At 35.1% G+C, this 18,395-nt stretch overlaps 1 protein-coding gene across 2 annotated transcripts in view; it reads right to left on the bottom strand.

Moving 5' to 3' along the window:
- The window catches only part of LOC127167824 (zeta-sarcoglycan), a 309,249-nt gene that overhangs the window by 12,286 nt on the left and 278,568 nt on the right, over positions 1-18,395 (bottom strand). For both annotated transcript variants that reach the window (XM_051114095.1, XM_051114105.1), the window contains one exon: positions 9,744-9,867. In XM_051114095.1, coding sequence (XP_050970052.1) covers positions 9,744-9,867 — 124 coding nt within the window. The remainder of the gene's footprint in view (positions 1-9,743; positions 9,868-18,395) is intronic.

Genomic DNA, 18,395 nt, shown 5'->3' with positions numbered 1-18,395 from the left:
GCAAATTCAATTGAATGGGTATGATTTGGAAAGGCATGCATGTCTTAATAAAAGGTCTAACAGCTGAAAATGCATGTCAGAGCAAAAAACAAGCTAGAGTGGCTTATAGACAACTCTGTGAATGTCCTTGAGTGGCCCAGTCACAGCCTGGGCTTGAACCTAATGAAATATTTCTGGAGAAACCTGAAAATGTGCATCTGGCCTCATCCAAACTGACAGAGCTTGAGAGATGAAGAGGTGAAGAGAAGAATGGCAGATAATTGCCAAATGCTGATGCGCAAATCTTGTCGCATCATACCAAAAAGATTTGAGGCTGTAAATGTGCTTCAGCTAAGTACTGAGTTAAGAGTATGAATACTTATGCAATGTACTTATTTTAGTTTAATAAATTGTGACAGTTCTGTTTTTGATTTGTCATTATGGTTTATGGAGTGTAGATTGAAAAAAAGATTTGAAAAAAAAAAAAGTAATTTAAAGCAGTTTAACATAAGGCAGCAACATAACAAAACATGCAAAAATCAAGGGGGTTGAATACTTTTGCAAGGCCCTGTATATATAGTAATATTGTATGTAATATCGAAAGTCAGTGGTTAAAATGGCTATCGTAGTCCAAAATCAACATACTGGGGAGAGCTGTTTCTCCCTGGCCTTCGTCCTCAGACTCAATGTTTACTTGGTTTGCTAGATTGAGGAGACATACCAGGAACAAGCTGAAGTGACAATGGAAAGGAACAAGCCTTATACTGTATGCTAATGAGTTAATTTTTCCACATTTTAATATGCCTCTGGTCATAGAGCTTTTCAGATGGATGCAGATACTTTTTAATTCTGGCAGAATTTGCAATGTCTGACAAAGTTTGTTTGCTGGCTCACATGGCTACAATATGCTGTATTTCCCGCCAACTGGGAACCCGGGGTGTCAAAATACTACTGGGTAAATTGCCAGTGGGCAGAATCACACAGACCAAAACAAAAACAGACATTCTGACACGGATCTATCTATCTATCTATCTATCTATCTATCTATCTATCTATCTATCTATCTATCTATCTATCTATCTATCTATCTATCTGTCTGTCTGTCTGTCTGTCTGTCTGTCTGTCTGTCTGTGTCTACCTAGCTACCTACCTACCTACCTATCTATGTATGTATCTATCTATCTTTTATTTTTTGTACTGTTGAAGACAAAGTGTTTTAGTATAAATATGAACACTGAGGGACAACAGAGCCTTAATGCAGCAGTTTAGTATTCATGTAATATTCATCCATAACTTTTTCCTTTAACAAGAAAAAAAAAAAGTATAAGTAAAAGTCATTTTTAAGTAATTAGTCATTGCGTACCGTCATTAATTGGTTGAGGTTAATGCTTTTGTTAGCTGAGAAAAAATACATTATATGGCCCATCGCTTACCTCATTATATACACTTAATAATTCATACTCTGACATTTGAATGTACCAGTGGTGTAAAGTATTTGAATCAATGTAATAGTTACCGTAATTAATTATCTTTCAGACTCAGTTTCAAACATATTAATAACTTTTACTCTCTACTTGACTACATTTTACTTTTTACTCCAAAACATTTCTGAGGAGTAATCCAATTAATCATTTTGCATTGTTATGTTTTTCTGCAGCAGTTTATTTCTGCTACAAAAGAAGTTATATCACTATCTACAGTGTATATCTTGTTTTTTTGCCATTGTTCACCCAAACTTGTCAACAAGGTTTAAGATGACATTATGGTTGCGACGATAAACTGATGCATTGCGATTCATGGATCAATTCTGAGATCTCCCGAATGCTTCACAATTTTCTCTTGAATCTATTTTGAGCTTCGCTCTAACACAGCTCAGTGTGAACACCCTTGTTTCAACCTTTCTTGCTTCAACCTTTTTATACTTTATGAATGATTATTTTTGGTTCAAGTGTGTGTAAGCAATTAAAATCAAGCAGAGTACGGCTCATTCTAAAGCATGTGCTGCCATCTGCTAAGCTCTAATCGATTAGAGAGAGAATCACGATGCAATCTCAGAATTTATGCAGAAAAATTTCTCGATTCGCTATTTGATTTATCATTGCAACCCTAGAGGACATGGCTGCAGCCGAAACCAGAATGTCTACACTGTAAAAAACAATTTTTTGAGTCAACTTAAAATAATTTGTTACCTGGCTGCCTTAAAATTTTACGTTCAGTCAACTTAAAAAACGTTTAGGCAACTTGAAATGTTAAGTTTTACTAAGAGACAACTTAGATATTTGAGTTGATTTAAATTACAATTTTAAGGCAGCCGTGTAACAAACAGAGCCTGTAAGTTTAACAAACCGATTTTTTAGTTTAGCCAACTCAAATATCTAAGTTGTCACTTAGTACAACTTAAAATTTTAAGTTCAGTCAACTCAAATAAGTTTAGACAACTTGAAATGTTAAGGCAGCATGGTAACAAATTATAAGTTTTTTTGTTTTTTACAGCGTTAGTGCAAATAGGCTGTGATCTATTATATTGAAGATAACTTTTTAAAAGGACACTGATTGACTTATGCCTATTTTGAGAACTTGATCTCAACTGAGACGTCAGTGTTTGTAGACATTTACTTGATTTATTGCAATACTGAGGTGTTAATGTTTAATTTGATTTTAGAAAATAAACCTGAGATTGCTCTCCTCACTCATCAACTGTTCCTTGTTTTTCCACTAGGACTAGTGCATCTTTGAGCCTACATTGAGTATGAGTAAAATGTGTAAGTACTGTTAAATTGAAGACTTTTATTTAAGATGTATTGGAACTGGTGTCTTGTAACTTGTAATGAAGTAATTTTCGCTGTAAGATGCAATCTGTACTTTTAATCAAGTACGGTTTTTAGGTAATCTTTACACCTCCCGAATATACACTTGTAAAATCCCAGTCTTATCAGCTGAAAAGCGTCCAAAACCAGTAAAACTGTTCAGGCTGTAATACAGCAAACCAGTTTAGGCTGTTTCAATCTTTAACCTTTTAATTGTACAATACAAAGCTTAAATGACTTCACCTAAGAAACAGTATTGAGGGTCTCTTTTCCCTCCGTCTCTCTTTCTCACGAGAGCTATCAGAGCACATACAGCAGTCACTTCTCATTTCCCTTGATCTTAATGGGCAGCAGGAAGAGAAAAGGCAATAGGACATGGACCCAGTCAGCCATTCCCCTTTAATTCTCTCACCCCAAACTTTTTAACATTGCCCTCTTAAGAGTCGGCTGCTGACAACATTGATTTGATTTCTCGTCTCAGCTGTCTAATGCACTTGATTCTCTTCTCCAAATTGACAGAGGCATCTATTTTCAGCGTCTCATCCCTCTGGAGAATTACAGGGAGAGATGGGGGCAAACAGGATGGGATTGTGCTGATATGAGCATTTGTTCTAAATTACTGAGCTTGTTCATAAGACAGGCAGAGAAAAAGAGAGAGAGAGAGAGAGACAGCAAGAGCACACAAAAGCAAGAAAGGAAAAATAAATAAATAAAAAAACTAAGGAACTTAACAGATTATTTTGCTTAAAAGTTAAAACTGAGTTATTATATATTCACTCTAATGTCATGTCATTCCAAAACCAAAAGGCTTTCAGTGGAACCCAAAATGAGAAATTTTAAAACATGCAAACCTTGAAAGTTTAAAAAAACGATGATAAAACCATACAATTTTTTGTGAGATGAAAAAAAAAAAATATTTACTGAAAGACTTGACATCCACATTACCTCTACAGTGTGTTCATGAGAGATTTGTTAATGAATGGTGCTTTTCAATAAATTGGTTGATTCTATTCATATATAAAATACATGCCTGAATGAATAAGCCTGATTTCTGATTTATTCAGCAAGAATGCATTAAATTGATCTAAAGTAAAGACATTTAAATAGGAAAAGAATTTGTCTATAACCATTTCACATAAATGCAGATCTTTTGAGTGTTATATTCATAGAAGGAATCCTGAAAATAAAATAAACAAAATAATAAATAAAATAAAATAAAATAAAATAAATACATTACTCTTTCGACAAAAATATTAAGCATGACCGTTTTCAATATTAATAATAATAAGCAATGTTTTTTTTGAACACCAAATCAACATATTAGAATGATTTCTGAAGAATCATGTGACATTGAAGACTGTAGTAATGATGCTGAAAATTCAGCTTTGCCATCACAGGAATTAATTACATTTTTAAATAAGAAAATATAAAAGTTTTATTTATCGTAATTATATTTCACAGTATAACTTACTTTTTATTTTTCTCAGATAATGCGACCTTGGTAACTTCTTTCAGAAACTTTACTTTACTTTCTTTTTTTTTTTTTTTTAAAGACCCCAAACTTTTAAATGTCATTACTTAAAATGCTAATGGCTCATGACTCGATGATCCAGTTGCTACGGATTAAACTTCATAAATTGGAAAAATATTAGTGAACAACATCTGTTTGCCACAAAGCTATCATATGCCTTCAGGAGACTTGAGATATAGTGCACAAGTCATACGGACCACATTTATGGTGCTTATGCATCCTTTTTGAAGCTCCACTTCCCACACACTTGAACAATTCCTTTAAGAAACGATGCAAGCTGCTTTATAAGCACCCTTACTGTGCATCAGCCACTTTGTCTCTTATATCACTCCTCACAGCACCATCCTGCTATCTCAGGCACGAAAGAAGAATAAGAAGACGAAAAAAACCCAAAGAGGTGACAGAACAGCGTGATATATGACTTGGACTCATGGAAGTTAATTAAATAGCCTGGGCAGTTACTAAAGTGAGATAGGAGAAGGAGAGAGAGACAAAGGAAGAGAAAGGGGGAGAAAGAAAGCTAGACAGCTCAACATGGCGGCACTAATTTGAACGAGAGGGAGGGGGGAATCGGTAAGCGTGGATAATCTAAACATGTTCAAGGTGCTTGTGGAATTACACTAACACTGCAATTACCGGACAGTGAATTAGGCTTGTAGACAGAGAAAGATGGAGACAGATGATTGTAAAACAGGGAGATGAAGAACAGAAATAAAAAAATCAAGATCAGCAAGGAAAGATGTTCGAAGGAAGTAGTTTGAAGGTGTTTGGTTGAGGCAATTACTGAGGACATGGGCCACTTATATCTGATCAGATGGGACTGAAGTCTCATCTACCACCTTAACAAAAGATGTAATGTAACACATTATATGAGATGTGAACATTAGATAACTTCAGAACTCTTGATGGAAGTACAGCACATGCTCTTCCAGTAATAACACTTCTGTGATAAAGAAAACGGTTTTGAACCCTTTGGGATTTGCTAGTCATAAAATTTGATTTGATCTTCAGCTGAATTCTATAACACACAACCAGACTGAAACATGTTGCTGATTGTGGTTTTAAAGTGTTCTACTTTAAATTACTCACCTTCATGTTGTTCCAAACCCATAAGACCTTCGTTCGTCTTCAAAATGCAAATCAGGATTTTTTTTTAATGAAACCGGAGAGATTTCTTTTTCTCCTCTAATAGTCCAAGCAGCCAAAAGTTCATGAAGACATCCTAAAAGTAATACATATGAACTGTGTGGTTTATTCTAAGTCTTCTGAAAAGATATAATTGCTTCATTTGATGAACAGATTTAATTTAGGCATTAGTCACATAAACTTTAATCAATGCTCGTACATACAATACAGGACATCAAATATGGTCAGCTGTAGCTCAAACTTGTTTCCTTGATGCTCATGAACAAATCTCAACATGCTTGTGTGACATGTGAGAACAAACCTCATTGGTTCTTGATCAAGGTATGTTAAAGGAGTCATCGGATGCTAAGTTCACTTTTACATGTAGTTTGAACATTAATGTGTGTTGGCAGTGTATGTACAAATCTACCCTGTAATGATAAAAATCCATGCAGTGGTTTTTAATTAATCTGTAAAAATAATATCCCCTTTTTCAAATCGAGCCATTCTCAGATGCCTGTCATTGTGGCGACACACCGACCGAGGGCGATCCCACAATAGTTGATTGATATGAGCATTTTACCTCAGATCAGTCCGCCCTCTTTTTTCAATGCTGGAGCAGGGATGTAAGTTAGACAAGAATATCTCCGATTGAGCGATTGAGGTGTTGTGTTGCTGGATGTAATAATGAACATAGTGGTCGTCATTTTTTCCTGACATCTGAGCAACTGAAGATGCAGTAGATTACGTTTGTTTGTGAAGGGAATGCGCCTCCCGATCTACATATATCTGTCTATGTTCGCGCAAATCATTCATGATCCAGCTTCACTTACAGCAGAAGTGAGTATAAGGGATTTTTTTATGAATCTTTGTGATCGCCTTTCCTAATAATGTGCTAAATGCGGCTGAAGTAAACAATCTCTCTGAGCAGCTCATCACTCCACAGAGAGTAAAGAGGGGCGGGGCGAGCAGAGCTCATTTTTGCAGAGCTTATTTTGGCTGGGTAAAATGGGTGTTGTTTTACACAACCATTGAGAATTATTAACCAAAGTATAATATAGACTTTTCATTAAGACCCTAAAGAATCATATCAACTTGTAAAAAATAGGCATCCGATGACCCCTTTAATCAATGTTTACATGTGAATAAAGGCCTAAATTAAAGACACAATATATAAGTTTTCGCTGCATATTCAAAACAAATGAAACCAAAGGTAAAGTTTGATGATGGCCCGATTGAGTGTGGAATCGTGGGAGTTGTTGTCTTCATCCCCACAGCCAATGCAATCTGGCTCAGACAGAAATCATGTCCATAAATGAGCTAATGTTTTAAAGATTTATTAAGGTCACTGTGGTATGAAGCAGGGTGGGCTGAAAGTTGTGAAAGCAAAACAAGGACACCGGAGCAATTGCTAATGCTTCCGCTTCTTCCGGTCATGTGTATGTAGGAAAAGGCAGTGCTGTTTTATCATACTAGATACATTTGAGTGTGTTGAAAGTCCTGCTATAATGGTACTGGTACACTGCCCTCCAAAAGTTTGGAAATACCCCTGGCAAAGTGTGGTTTTGGACGATATCAGCATAAATCCTTTTTTTTTTTTTTTTTTTTTTTTTGGTGCAAATACATTAAAGTAAATTGACATTATCATTGAAGACCAGCAATAATAATTTTCATTTTGATTACATAATAATGGCAATATATACATGTCAAAGTCAGACATGCCCACCTTGCCAGCTGTGATGCCTGGTTACTGGTTTAAACTTGGGCTAGGTTTTTAAAAGATTTTTGGGTCAGCACACCTGAATAGATTCAACAACTGATTGCCAATTATGTTTAGAATACAATTAATTTAGGCCCAGATTATGTTTTAAGTTAAGTTTTTTCTATGTATAAACTGTTTATGTAATAAAATATGTTTTCGTAGTTCGCGTTGTCCCTTATCAGTGCAAAATTATCACAAATTAAAAAGGATTCATGCCAATATGTCCAAAACCCCACTTTTCTAGGGTGTTTCCAAACCTTTGGAGGGCAGTGTATAATGGTGCGTTCATCCCCTTTGTAATAAAATGCATAACATATTAAAGTGTATTTGAGGTTTTCATGTTTTCTGCAAGATAAAAACGCACAATCGAGGGTGGATGATGTTGTTGGCAGGCGACGCAATGACACAGTCCGTTACACTAATTAAAACTGCTTATCTCTCTGGATGTAAACATTCTTTGAAACATTTGGGATAATTTAAGTACACAGGTCAGCAAAATATGTAACACTGTTCTAGTGGTTTTTGGATATTTTAATAAAAAAAATCTTACATATTGTGCTTTTAAATCTGTTCATCATTCAAAACATTTGTGTCTTTTCTGAGTGCTTCAATTAAACTTCTTAATTCATATTTGGATGGCCATTTTCCACAAGTTGATATGATTCGTTAGGGTCTTAATGAGAAGTCTATAACATACTTTGGTTAAAATCTCCCAGTGATAGTGTAAAAAACACCCTTTTTACCTTTTCAGAGTGAGCCGTTTTGTTGCATTTGCCTTTAAATGCTAATGAGCTTTGCTCACCCCGCCCCTCTCTACTGTAGACTGACGAGCCGTTCTATTTATTTTAGTCATATTTAGCCACAAAAGTAGCACAATATTAGGAAAGGCGATTTGCAAAGATGCATAAAAAACCCTTATACTCATTTCTGCTGTTGGTAAATCATGAATTCGCGAGAACACAGATGCACATTTTGGCAGGTCAGGGATTGGGGCATTTCCTTCAAAAACGAAAGTAACGTTAATCCACTGCTTCTTCATCAGCTCAGATGTCGGGAGTTAATGACGATTGCTATGTTCATTATTATATCCAACAACAAATCACCTCAGTCGTTCAATCTGAGACATTTTTGTCTTCCCCTGCAACGGGGTTGAAACAATGGCGGTCAGACTGTAACAGCTCACTCAGCTAACCCAGGGCGGGTCTAAGGTAAGACGACAGTGTCAATCAACTATCATGGGAGCGGCCTTGGTCGGTGTGACTTCATATAGCCAAGATGCTGAAAATGGCTTAATTTGAAAAAGAGGATAAAAAAAAAAATTGTTTTGCATCCAATGACCCCTTTAACATGAATCTTTTTTAACATTAATTTTTTTTTTTTTTTTTTTTCCTAGTGGAAGGACAGAAATCTCTTAGGTATTATTAAAAAATACCTTCATTTGTGTTTTGAAGATGATTGAAAGTTTCATAGGTTTGGAATGACATGGTATGAGTAAATTATGACAGAATTTAAATTTTTACGTCAGCTATGCTTGTAAGTCTGCAACTGTGTCAGAAAGACGTCAGGTGTGCGCACAAGCGAAGGAGTGTCAAACACCAACTGCGAGAGAGCAAAAAAGCTGTGCAAAAACTACCACACGCCATCATTTCTCAAGTAAATTGTTGATATACTGCCAAGAATCAGCTCATGAGTTGGTCAGTGTACTATTTGTGGCACATAGTCTGGGATGAGTTGTCAGAAGTGCTCACCAAAATGACAGAAAACAAGAAACTGTGATTTTTAAATGTTTAGAGAAATGAGTTACAGTCGTGTACTTGGCATGAGCCACAAAAATAGATAAACACAGTCTGTTTACAAAAATTACACCCAAATAAAGATGCCTTTTCATGTCTTCATTAAACACACCAGATGCTGCTGCCAGAGATCAATTAGATCTAACACTATACCATTCAAAAGTTTGGTGTCGGTAAGATTTTTAAAATGTTTTTAAAAGAAGTCTATATTTATTTGATCAAAAAAATACAGTAAAAGCAGTAATATTGTGAAATATTATTACAATTTAAAATAAGCATTTTTAATTTTAATATAATTTAAAATGTAATTTATTCCTGTGATGGTAAAGCTAAATTTTCAGCAGCCATTACTCAAGTTTCTGTCACATGATCTGATGATCAGTTGTTTGCTCGTTGGCTGCTTAAGAGCCATGATTTTTTCCCTAGAATTCTTTGAGAAATAGAAAGTTCAAACTACATTTACAATACACATTTTGGTCAACTGAATTATTTCTTGCTGAATAAACTACTTAATTTTTTAAAGAGAGAGAGAGACAGAGAGAAAACGGTAGTGTAAAGTTAAGACAAAACATAATTTTATGTGTCATAGTTTGTGTGTTTTGTTTATGAATATTGGTTGTAATCTTGGTAAATCATTAGTTTCTTGCTTATCAGAAACCATAACCTTTATGCCATCCATGACAGTCCTTGATATTCACATACTGTAGATTTCCCTATATAGCTACAGTACAATTTCACATACTCACCTCTCCTTCTGAAGACTCTAAAGTGAGATCTTTCCTACAAGAAGCTTTGAATTCCCCTACTCCTGCGTTGACTTCAACACCTTTTGGAGCCTCCAGTGTCAGTGTCCTCGTCGGCGACTCTAGCCTGTTAGAAGAAGACAGACTTTTATGACGTAATGACCATAAATCACTGTTTTTAATGCACGCACAGCTTTCAATCAAGCAAATTATAATAAAAAAACCCTGCTAAACTTTCTTCCATCTCATAGGTAGCAAATGTCTGATTCTTTCTAGTGAGTCAGACTGTTCAGATGATTCACACAGTTGAATTCTTGCGTGCTATTTTATGCTTTTATTTCAAAGAAAAATGCTGCCCCTCAACGCTATTCTCTGTGAAGTAAACGAGGGTGTTTTTGATTTATTTCTTTATTTTTTATTTTTTTGTTGTAAGGTTGAAGTTTAATGCTTTCAGCTGTCGCCCGATTTCAATTCATTCATTTAAAACCCTTTGTTTTTGTGTCAGAAAAACACAACATTTAGTTCAGGTCCTCTAATTTGATTGAATAAGCGGCACTTTAAGAGTGCTGATATTTAGTATAACAATGCTGGAACATTTCACTTTCCCAAACAATGCCGACTAATTATGGGCTTCACATTCAAGCTCTATTTATTGCTATATGAGACTTGTGAGAGACAAATAATGTGCAGACTGTAAAGAGGGAGAGCATGCTTAGAAAAAAATAATCAATCTGAGATCTGTCAGGAAGGGAGAGGGGGAAAAAATGAAATGTTTGCAAGTGTGCAACTCATTTTACTTGGGGTTGGAGTTTCTCCTAAGCAAAACAAGATATTACATGAGATGAAATGTAAAACATGACTTGATTTTATCAATCTGGATTGAATCGTGAAAAGTGAATGTTACATAGCAGAACAAAGTTACAGTAGTTGGAATTAAATAATTGCTATTTGCTAACTATTTGGCCATTATTAACAATATTGTTAACAATATGCTGATTTGTCACTCTAGAAAAGGAAAAATGATTATTACTATAAGTGTTGAAAACAGTTGTGCTGCTTGATATTGTTATGGATATGGTGTTTTTTTTTTTTTTTTTTTTTAAGATTCTTTGATTTACTGAAAGTTCAAAGGAGCAGAATTTCTTTGAAATGGAAATCTTGATACACATGATACATGTCTAAACTGTCACTTTTGATCAATTTAATGCATGCTTTCTGAATACAAGTATTCATTTCTCTTCTTGTCTAAAAAAAATCACACTGATCTCAAAATTTTGTATAGTATTCCATTAAGCACATGCACATCGATTGAATCTATGGGTTATATATATATATAACTTTTTTTCTTGAACACATGCTAATGCATTTGTAGCATCAAAGCACAATTTTTCATCAGTGCTGAGGTGAGTTGACTGAATACAGAACAGCATTCACTATATAATTAATGACATGACAAAAATGAATATATTGACTTAATGGTTCCCTCTTTTTTACTCTTTTCATTCCTTCCTTGTTCTATCTTGCTCTATCTATAAGATCCCCTGTCTTCTGAACAGAAAAACTCAATCAAACCATTGATTTTCTGTTTCAGCATGCTCCAAAGCAATTCAGCAGCAAAACAAAATATCTTAAGTGTGCAGAGAGTCGACTTGAGTTTATATGGAAGATAAGAGGGGCCTGCTTTAGTCTCTTATCTGCCTTATTCATTATTCCGCCAGCGAATTCACCAATTCAAACATACATCTTGACCTTTTCTGCCACTCTGACAAATTTATGCGTCGGGATATTTGTAACAGTCATACGAAAAGCAATAAATAAATATGACTGTATCACATTTTACACTTACATCACGTTTTCGCTCCTTTTGCTTCTTCTTGGTCTTTGTTCAAAATACATTCATGAAGTGGTGCTCAGACTAGCACTTTTCATATTTGCTAAGCTAAAAGTACAGGGAGTTCTAGAAAATTGTAAAAATTCAACAGTGAATATTACAGTAATAAATATATAATGTATCTGCTAGATTCACATTGTGAAACTGTTGCTCAATAGGACCCCATTCGCAAGACTCAAATGTTGTGCATGTATGCCATATGAATACATATGTAGAGTTCTGAACCATCTGATGTTGAAATCATATTACAATCTTATGATCTGAAAATCTTATCCTACTCTAAAGTTGCCTTTTATGGTTTGACTTTGGCTGCCACAACATGTCAGGCAATTTCTATGATGTGCTTTTGACGTGACTAAGATGTGTAAATAGCTGCAAGTTCATGCTAGGAGTCTGCAGTTTGTCATATTAAAGCCTGGAAATTTGCGAATGCTGCTCTAGATCAGTAAGCAAACGTAATGTGGATGTCATTTCTTTGATGAAACCTGTGAAATGCCAAAGAATTAGTAACATTTACACAACACTTATATACACACACTCTCAGAAAAAAAGAAAAAGGTACAAATCTGACAAAAGCAACCCACGTTCACTGGAAATCCGTTCTTTGTGGTGATGTTTCTGCACCACAGATATTATGTACCTTTTTGCATGTATTTTCAAGGTGAAATGTTTAGTGAGTTGCGCTAAAACTCATGTTCCAGTATGTACCTGTGACACGTTTTTTTTTTTTTTTTTTTACATGGATACAGACGTTACTACTGCTGTTAAAAATTGTCCAGTGAGTGTCGCTAGTTAAAGGGATAGTTCAGCCAAAAATGAAAATTCTGTCATTAATTACTCACCCTTGTGTCGTTTGCACCTCACAAGTGCAACGCCGTATTGCATAAGCTACTTTGCAAACCTACTGATTTGGAAAATGCATATATATAAAGCTGTATATGTGACGGTAACATCAAAAGTATCAATATTCAAATCTCAAAGCATTTTAAAATTGTTTTGAAGTCATAAAACAATAACAAGGAATGAACTGTGCAAAATTAGGCTTTCTTAATCGAAACTCTGGCCCTTTAAAGGGGTCATCGGATGCTCATTTTCCACAAGTTGATATGATTCTTTAGGGTCTTAATGAAAAGTCTCTAATATACTTTGATTAAAAATTCTCAATGGTTTTGTAAAACAACACCCTTTTAACCTTGTTAAAATGAGCTCTCCAAAAATCATCTCCTTCTAAGGGGCTGTTCCTTTAAATGCAAATAAGCTCTGCTCACCCCGCCCCTCTCTTCTCTCTGTGGAATGACGATCTTGTTTACTTTAGCCGCATTTAGCCGCTAAACTTCGTAACTACCATGTTGAAAGGAAAGGCGATTGCAAAGATTCATAAAAAAAAAACGCTTATACACACTTCTGCTGTGAGTAAAGCTGGATCATGAATGATTCGCGCCAACATAGATGGATATATGTAGATCGGGAGGCACGTTCAATTCACACACAAATGTAATCCACTGCATCTTCAGTGGCTCAGATGTTGGGAGTGAATGACGACCACTATGTTCATTATTACATCCAGCAACACAACACTGCAATCGCTCAACTGGAGATATTCTTGTCTAACTTACATCCCTGCTTCAGCATTGAAACAAGGAAAGTTACTGGACTGTGACAGCTGGTTCGAGGTAAGAGCTCATGTCAATCAACTATCGTGGGAGCGGCCTCTCCATTTAATTTTTTACAGATTAATTAAAAAACACTGCATGGGTTTTTATCATTATAGGGTAGATTTGTACATACACTGCCAACACACATTAATGTTCAAACAACATGAAAAAGTAAACTTAGCATCCGATGACCCCTTTAAATCATACTTTGCATGGAAAAAAATACACATTGAGTTTTACTGCCTCTAGTGTTCATTTCAAATCGAAAATACAGCAATTTGTACGTATAGGTATGTTTTTTTTTTATTCTTATATTTCTTCCCCCCACATATTTCCACTGAGCCTGGAACGCAACAAAGCTAAAAGGTACATCTTTGTACTTTTATTTACCCATAAATGGTACATAATGGTTCCTTAGAGGTACATATCAGCATCTTACAAGTAGATATTACAGTACCTGTTTTGTACCTTTTTTCTTAAGAGTGTATACAGTAAATAAAAAAAAAAATAAAATAAAAAATAATACAAATTTTAATTAAACAAATATATATATATATATATATATATATATATATATATAAACATTTTTTTGAACCTAAGATAAACCTCTTTATTAAAAAAAAAAAAAGTATTTTTTTTTTTAAATACATTTTTTCCTACTTTCACAAACCTTCCTTACAATAAGCTACCAAATGAGATTTTCTCCTCTCATGAGTTTTGTGCGCTTCGACGTATCATTTATCACTATGTCTCCAACATGCTCATGGTTACAGAAGCTGGGTACTGACTTTTGACTTTTGAGAATAAGACCAATGACGACATTAAGCAGCTCAATACCAACTGCTAACCTTTGACTTCATGTTCCTCTCTGAGTATTTACTTTTGGTTGCAGCCTTTCAGATTGATGAATGACACTGTACCATGGGTAGATGAACATCAGCCAAAGCCAAAGATGAGGAAAGCGTTGCATTTGACATTTTCAAGCCTCCCTGAGTTTTAAAGTTCCTCTCTGTGAGCTTCTCGCTTACTGGGCTTCAAGATGATGTTATAGGATAAAACCAAGGGGACTCTTGGAAAGTCATTTAGAAAGTTTGAAAAAGTTGTGCGAGTTAGTTTTGGCGAAGCTAAGAGAGACACATTAAGACATTACTGCTTTACATAACACGATTATCATCACAATCTTTCATCGCAGGAACTTTAAACGCTTAAATCTGAAGCACAACACTGCAGATAATGGTGCCAAAAATAAGGCTTTCAAGAAAGTTCACCGGAGCTCTTGACCCTCTGAGTGGGTTTCCTTTATAGCTCGCTGAGCTCTTGGCCCAATGGCCCATTTCCTGTCCTCAACATTCCCTGACAAATCCTCGAATCGGTCAAAAATGACTTTTCGCAGCCTCCCCGTCTGCTGTGTGAAATGTAGCTGGGGAGATTGTGGCTGGCAGCAAGACCCTGTGAGAAAACGTAAAGCAATTTCATGCCCGTGCGCATCCATTGCTGATAATTTAATCGATAGTGATAGAACTGAGGGACCGCCATGGTCAGAGAGGGAAGTAGGAATAAGGTAGGCCCACTGGGTCTCTAAAGCACTGCCGCGGCGAGGAAGGAGGTTACAGGAATAAAGGAATCATATTGTATCTCATTTCACTCCTGTCGAAGAATATCATTCACTCGAGTGAGACCATGTGTCTTGGGAAGTCACCACATCAGGGCCACTTCAAAGCAAGATGTTAGAGTAAAACTGAGACAGAAAAGAGTGAAACAGTTAGAGACAGAGTTAGAGATCAATTTATAATATTATTCACAAAAAAGTGCAGTCATTATATGGCATCATATATACAATTTAGACTGCATGACTAAGTGTAATTTTTATAATTTTGGCCATACTCCATTTAAAAGTTAAGGAACAGTAAGATTTCTTTAAAGGTTTTTTCAAATGCTTACCACTACAAGGCTCTACAGTGTACGACTATGAAAAAATATTTAGGAGCACCAGTGCGACTGACCCGATCAGCATATTTGTGTTTGCGCTGAGGGGAGCTTTAAAGGTTTCTACATGTTTTTGCAACTTTGAGTAAAGTATCACAGATATATCTCACCAATCCTTTCATAAACAGAGTGTATAGAGAGTGAAAATAAGAGATTCATTGTGCAGTGTAGAGAGCTTTGTTGACTATATTGGAATTTTGTGAGATCACAATGAACTAAGATGAGTGACAGCTTTAAATGATTTTTAAGGGAGTTTGTAAATGAGATATTGATTTAATACAACAGTTAAATAAACAAGAAGTTAATATTAAGTAACATTGTCGGACTATAACACTGTTGCCTGATTTTGCTCTATTTCGTAGTCAAAAATAGTTTGAAAGTCTATAACTATAACTATGAAAAAAACCATAGTTTGAAAAAATTATTGATTAGAAGGTGCTCCTGAAATTTTGACTGTTCACCTAACTTTTTTTTTTTTTTAATTTAGGAGCACAAGTGCTCCTAAATAGAAAAGTAAGCGTAGAGCCCTGCACTAATATTTCAAATATAATTGTAATATCTTGTAAATATCTTTAAAAAAGTAATTTACTCCCTGTGATGGCAAAGCCACATTTTCAGCAGTCATTACTTCTGTCTTCAGTTTCACATGATATTTCAGAAAAATGTTGACTTGATGCCCAAGAAACATTTCTTCTTCTTATAGATGTTGAAAACAGTTGTGCTGCTTAATGTTTTTGTGAAAAATGTGGTAATTTTCTTTCTTTTGTAACTATATTCACTGCCATAAAATAGTTTGGGATCAGTAAGATTTTTTTGAATGTTTTTTTTTAAGTTTCTTATGCTCATTCATTCATATGCGCATTTTTTTATTAAAAATACAGAAAAAAAACAGTAATATTGCTAAATATTATTGCAATTTAAAATAACATTTTTCTATTTTAATATACTTTTAAATATAATTTATTCCTGTGATGCCAAGCTATTATTAGGCATTACTCCAGTCTTCAGTGTCACATGATCTCTCAGAAATCATTCTAATATTCAGATTTATTATCAATGTTGGAAACAGTTGTGCTTTTTATTTTTTTTTTCAGCAATCCTTTTATTCAGCAAGGATGCATTAAATTGCTAACAAAGTGATTGTGAGGACTTTGTCAGTGTTGTGAATTGTTAGATTTCTACTTTGAAAAAAAAAAAAAAAAAAAATATATATATATATATATATATATATAATGTACTAAAATATAAAACCATGCTTTTAAACTGTAAAAATATTTCACAATATTACAGTATATATATATATATATATATATATATCAAGGCTGCATTAATGTGATTATAATAATAATATATATAATAATATTTTTTTTTTTTGAAGAGTCTTCAGAATTCTTTCAATGATATGATGTATATACCCGAATGACTTTCATCCTGTGGAAAAGACAGACGACAACAAGGGCAATTTACTAAATGACTCAATAAATGTAAAGGTCACCGCCGCAGATCGATATGACGCCGAAACCACATACGTCCTCAGGTTCGAAATCATCTAAAAATTAAGTTTATGCTCTTATGGAAAGAAAGAAACTACTTCAGTCATCCATACTGACAGCATTAGGAATGGGCAGAGAGGTACAGCACTGTAGATGCCAGCGTAATCCCTGTGTGATAAGGTAATCAATGGATTTGAAGGTCAAGTCCGAGGGGTGGATGTTCTCAATGTCCATATGAGTGGAAGGTAATTTAATGTGGATTTGAGAGGGCCGTGTTGCCAGGATCACATCTACAATGAATCTCAAGTATAATTGTACATTACCTATGCAACTGACACTCATATAAGTCTGTGCTATGATAATTGAAGCACCTCGGTAGTATCTCTTCAAGCCTTTCATCTCTCAAGTCAATCAAATTTAATTTCCAGGCACGATCACGCCCAATCAGTCACTCGGGGGGCTCAGGGTCGCAGCTGCACTTTTGTCATGATTTAGAACCATCTTGCTCTAACCAAACTTTAACTGCAACCATTATGAGAAAAGCAAAAAAAAAAGTCATTTCGAATGAGAACTCAAGAGCTGGGAAAGCCAGGTATGAGACGATTCTTGTCAGATGTTTGAAAGATGAGTCTAAGTGTGGCCTTTAGCTGAAAAGATGGAGAGAGATAAGAATCCATGGTTAATGTCCCTGACTGGGGTCCACTACCTAAGATACAATCTCCACAATGGTATATATAAATACATAAAACGTTGTACGGTATTTGGGGAAAATAAAAAAAAACCTTTGCTTTGGTTTGAGACTCTTAGAATTGTCTTCCTGATAGTGAGGGGAAAAGAGAAAACATTAAAAGGGGTTTAAATATCTTTAGACAAACAGACAAAACAAAAATAAATATAGCTAATATCAATCTGTGATTGTTTTTTCACAATCGCAATCCATTTCAGTGTGAACAAATGTTCACTTTGTATCATTAAAACAAAGGGAGACAATAAAGACTCACTGGATGAATAATAGCCATTGTGTAATTACTTTGTAAGGAGAAATGTGGCAAGGAAGACTTACAGTCACAGAAGTAATTTGCCCAAGTACGGCAAAATGGTCGGAGGACTGAGTCTATTTCGACTGGCTGTGGAGATTCAGGTGTGCAATAAATCTACCAAAGCCCCTTCAAATCCCCCCTCAACAATCTCCCTCGCTCTTCCACTCTCTCTCCATCCATAATTATGTTCTAGAGAGGAAAAGTGCCGGCTGTCTCATCTGGATTAAGCCTCACACAACTGTATTCCGTCACACAGTTTGCAAAACAGCATCTGTTTTAGTACTGCAAATCGGTTCAGCTTTTACAGGAGTTGGTATAATTCACAAGCCGGATGGGTGCTTCTTTAACCCTCAGTGTTATATATATACACACTGCTGTTTAAAAGTTTTGGAACTGTAAAAACGTTAGCCTTTTTTTAAAGAAGTGTCTAGTGTTTATCAAGGCTGCATTTATCTGATCAAAAATCCAGAAAAAAACAGTAATGATGTGTAATTTCAATGTAAAGCTGCATTTAAACTGCATTTTGGAAGTTCAAAATTGGGGCACCATAGTAGTCCATTATATGAAGAAACATGCTGAAATGTTTTCCT

The sequence above is a fragment of the Labeo rohita genome, chromosome 1 (genome assembly GCF_022985175.1).
Source record: "Labeo rohita strain BAU-BD-2019 chromosome 1, IGBB_LRoh.1.0, whole genome shotgun sequence".
Classification (NCBI taxonomy): domain Eukaryota; kingdom Metazoa; phylum Chordata; class Actinopteri; order Cypriniformes; family Cyprinidae; genus Labeo; species Labeo rohita.
This window is presented reverse-complemented; position numbering and strand designations above follow the sequence as displayed.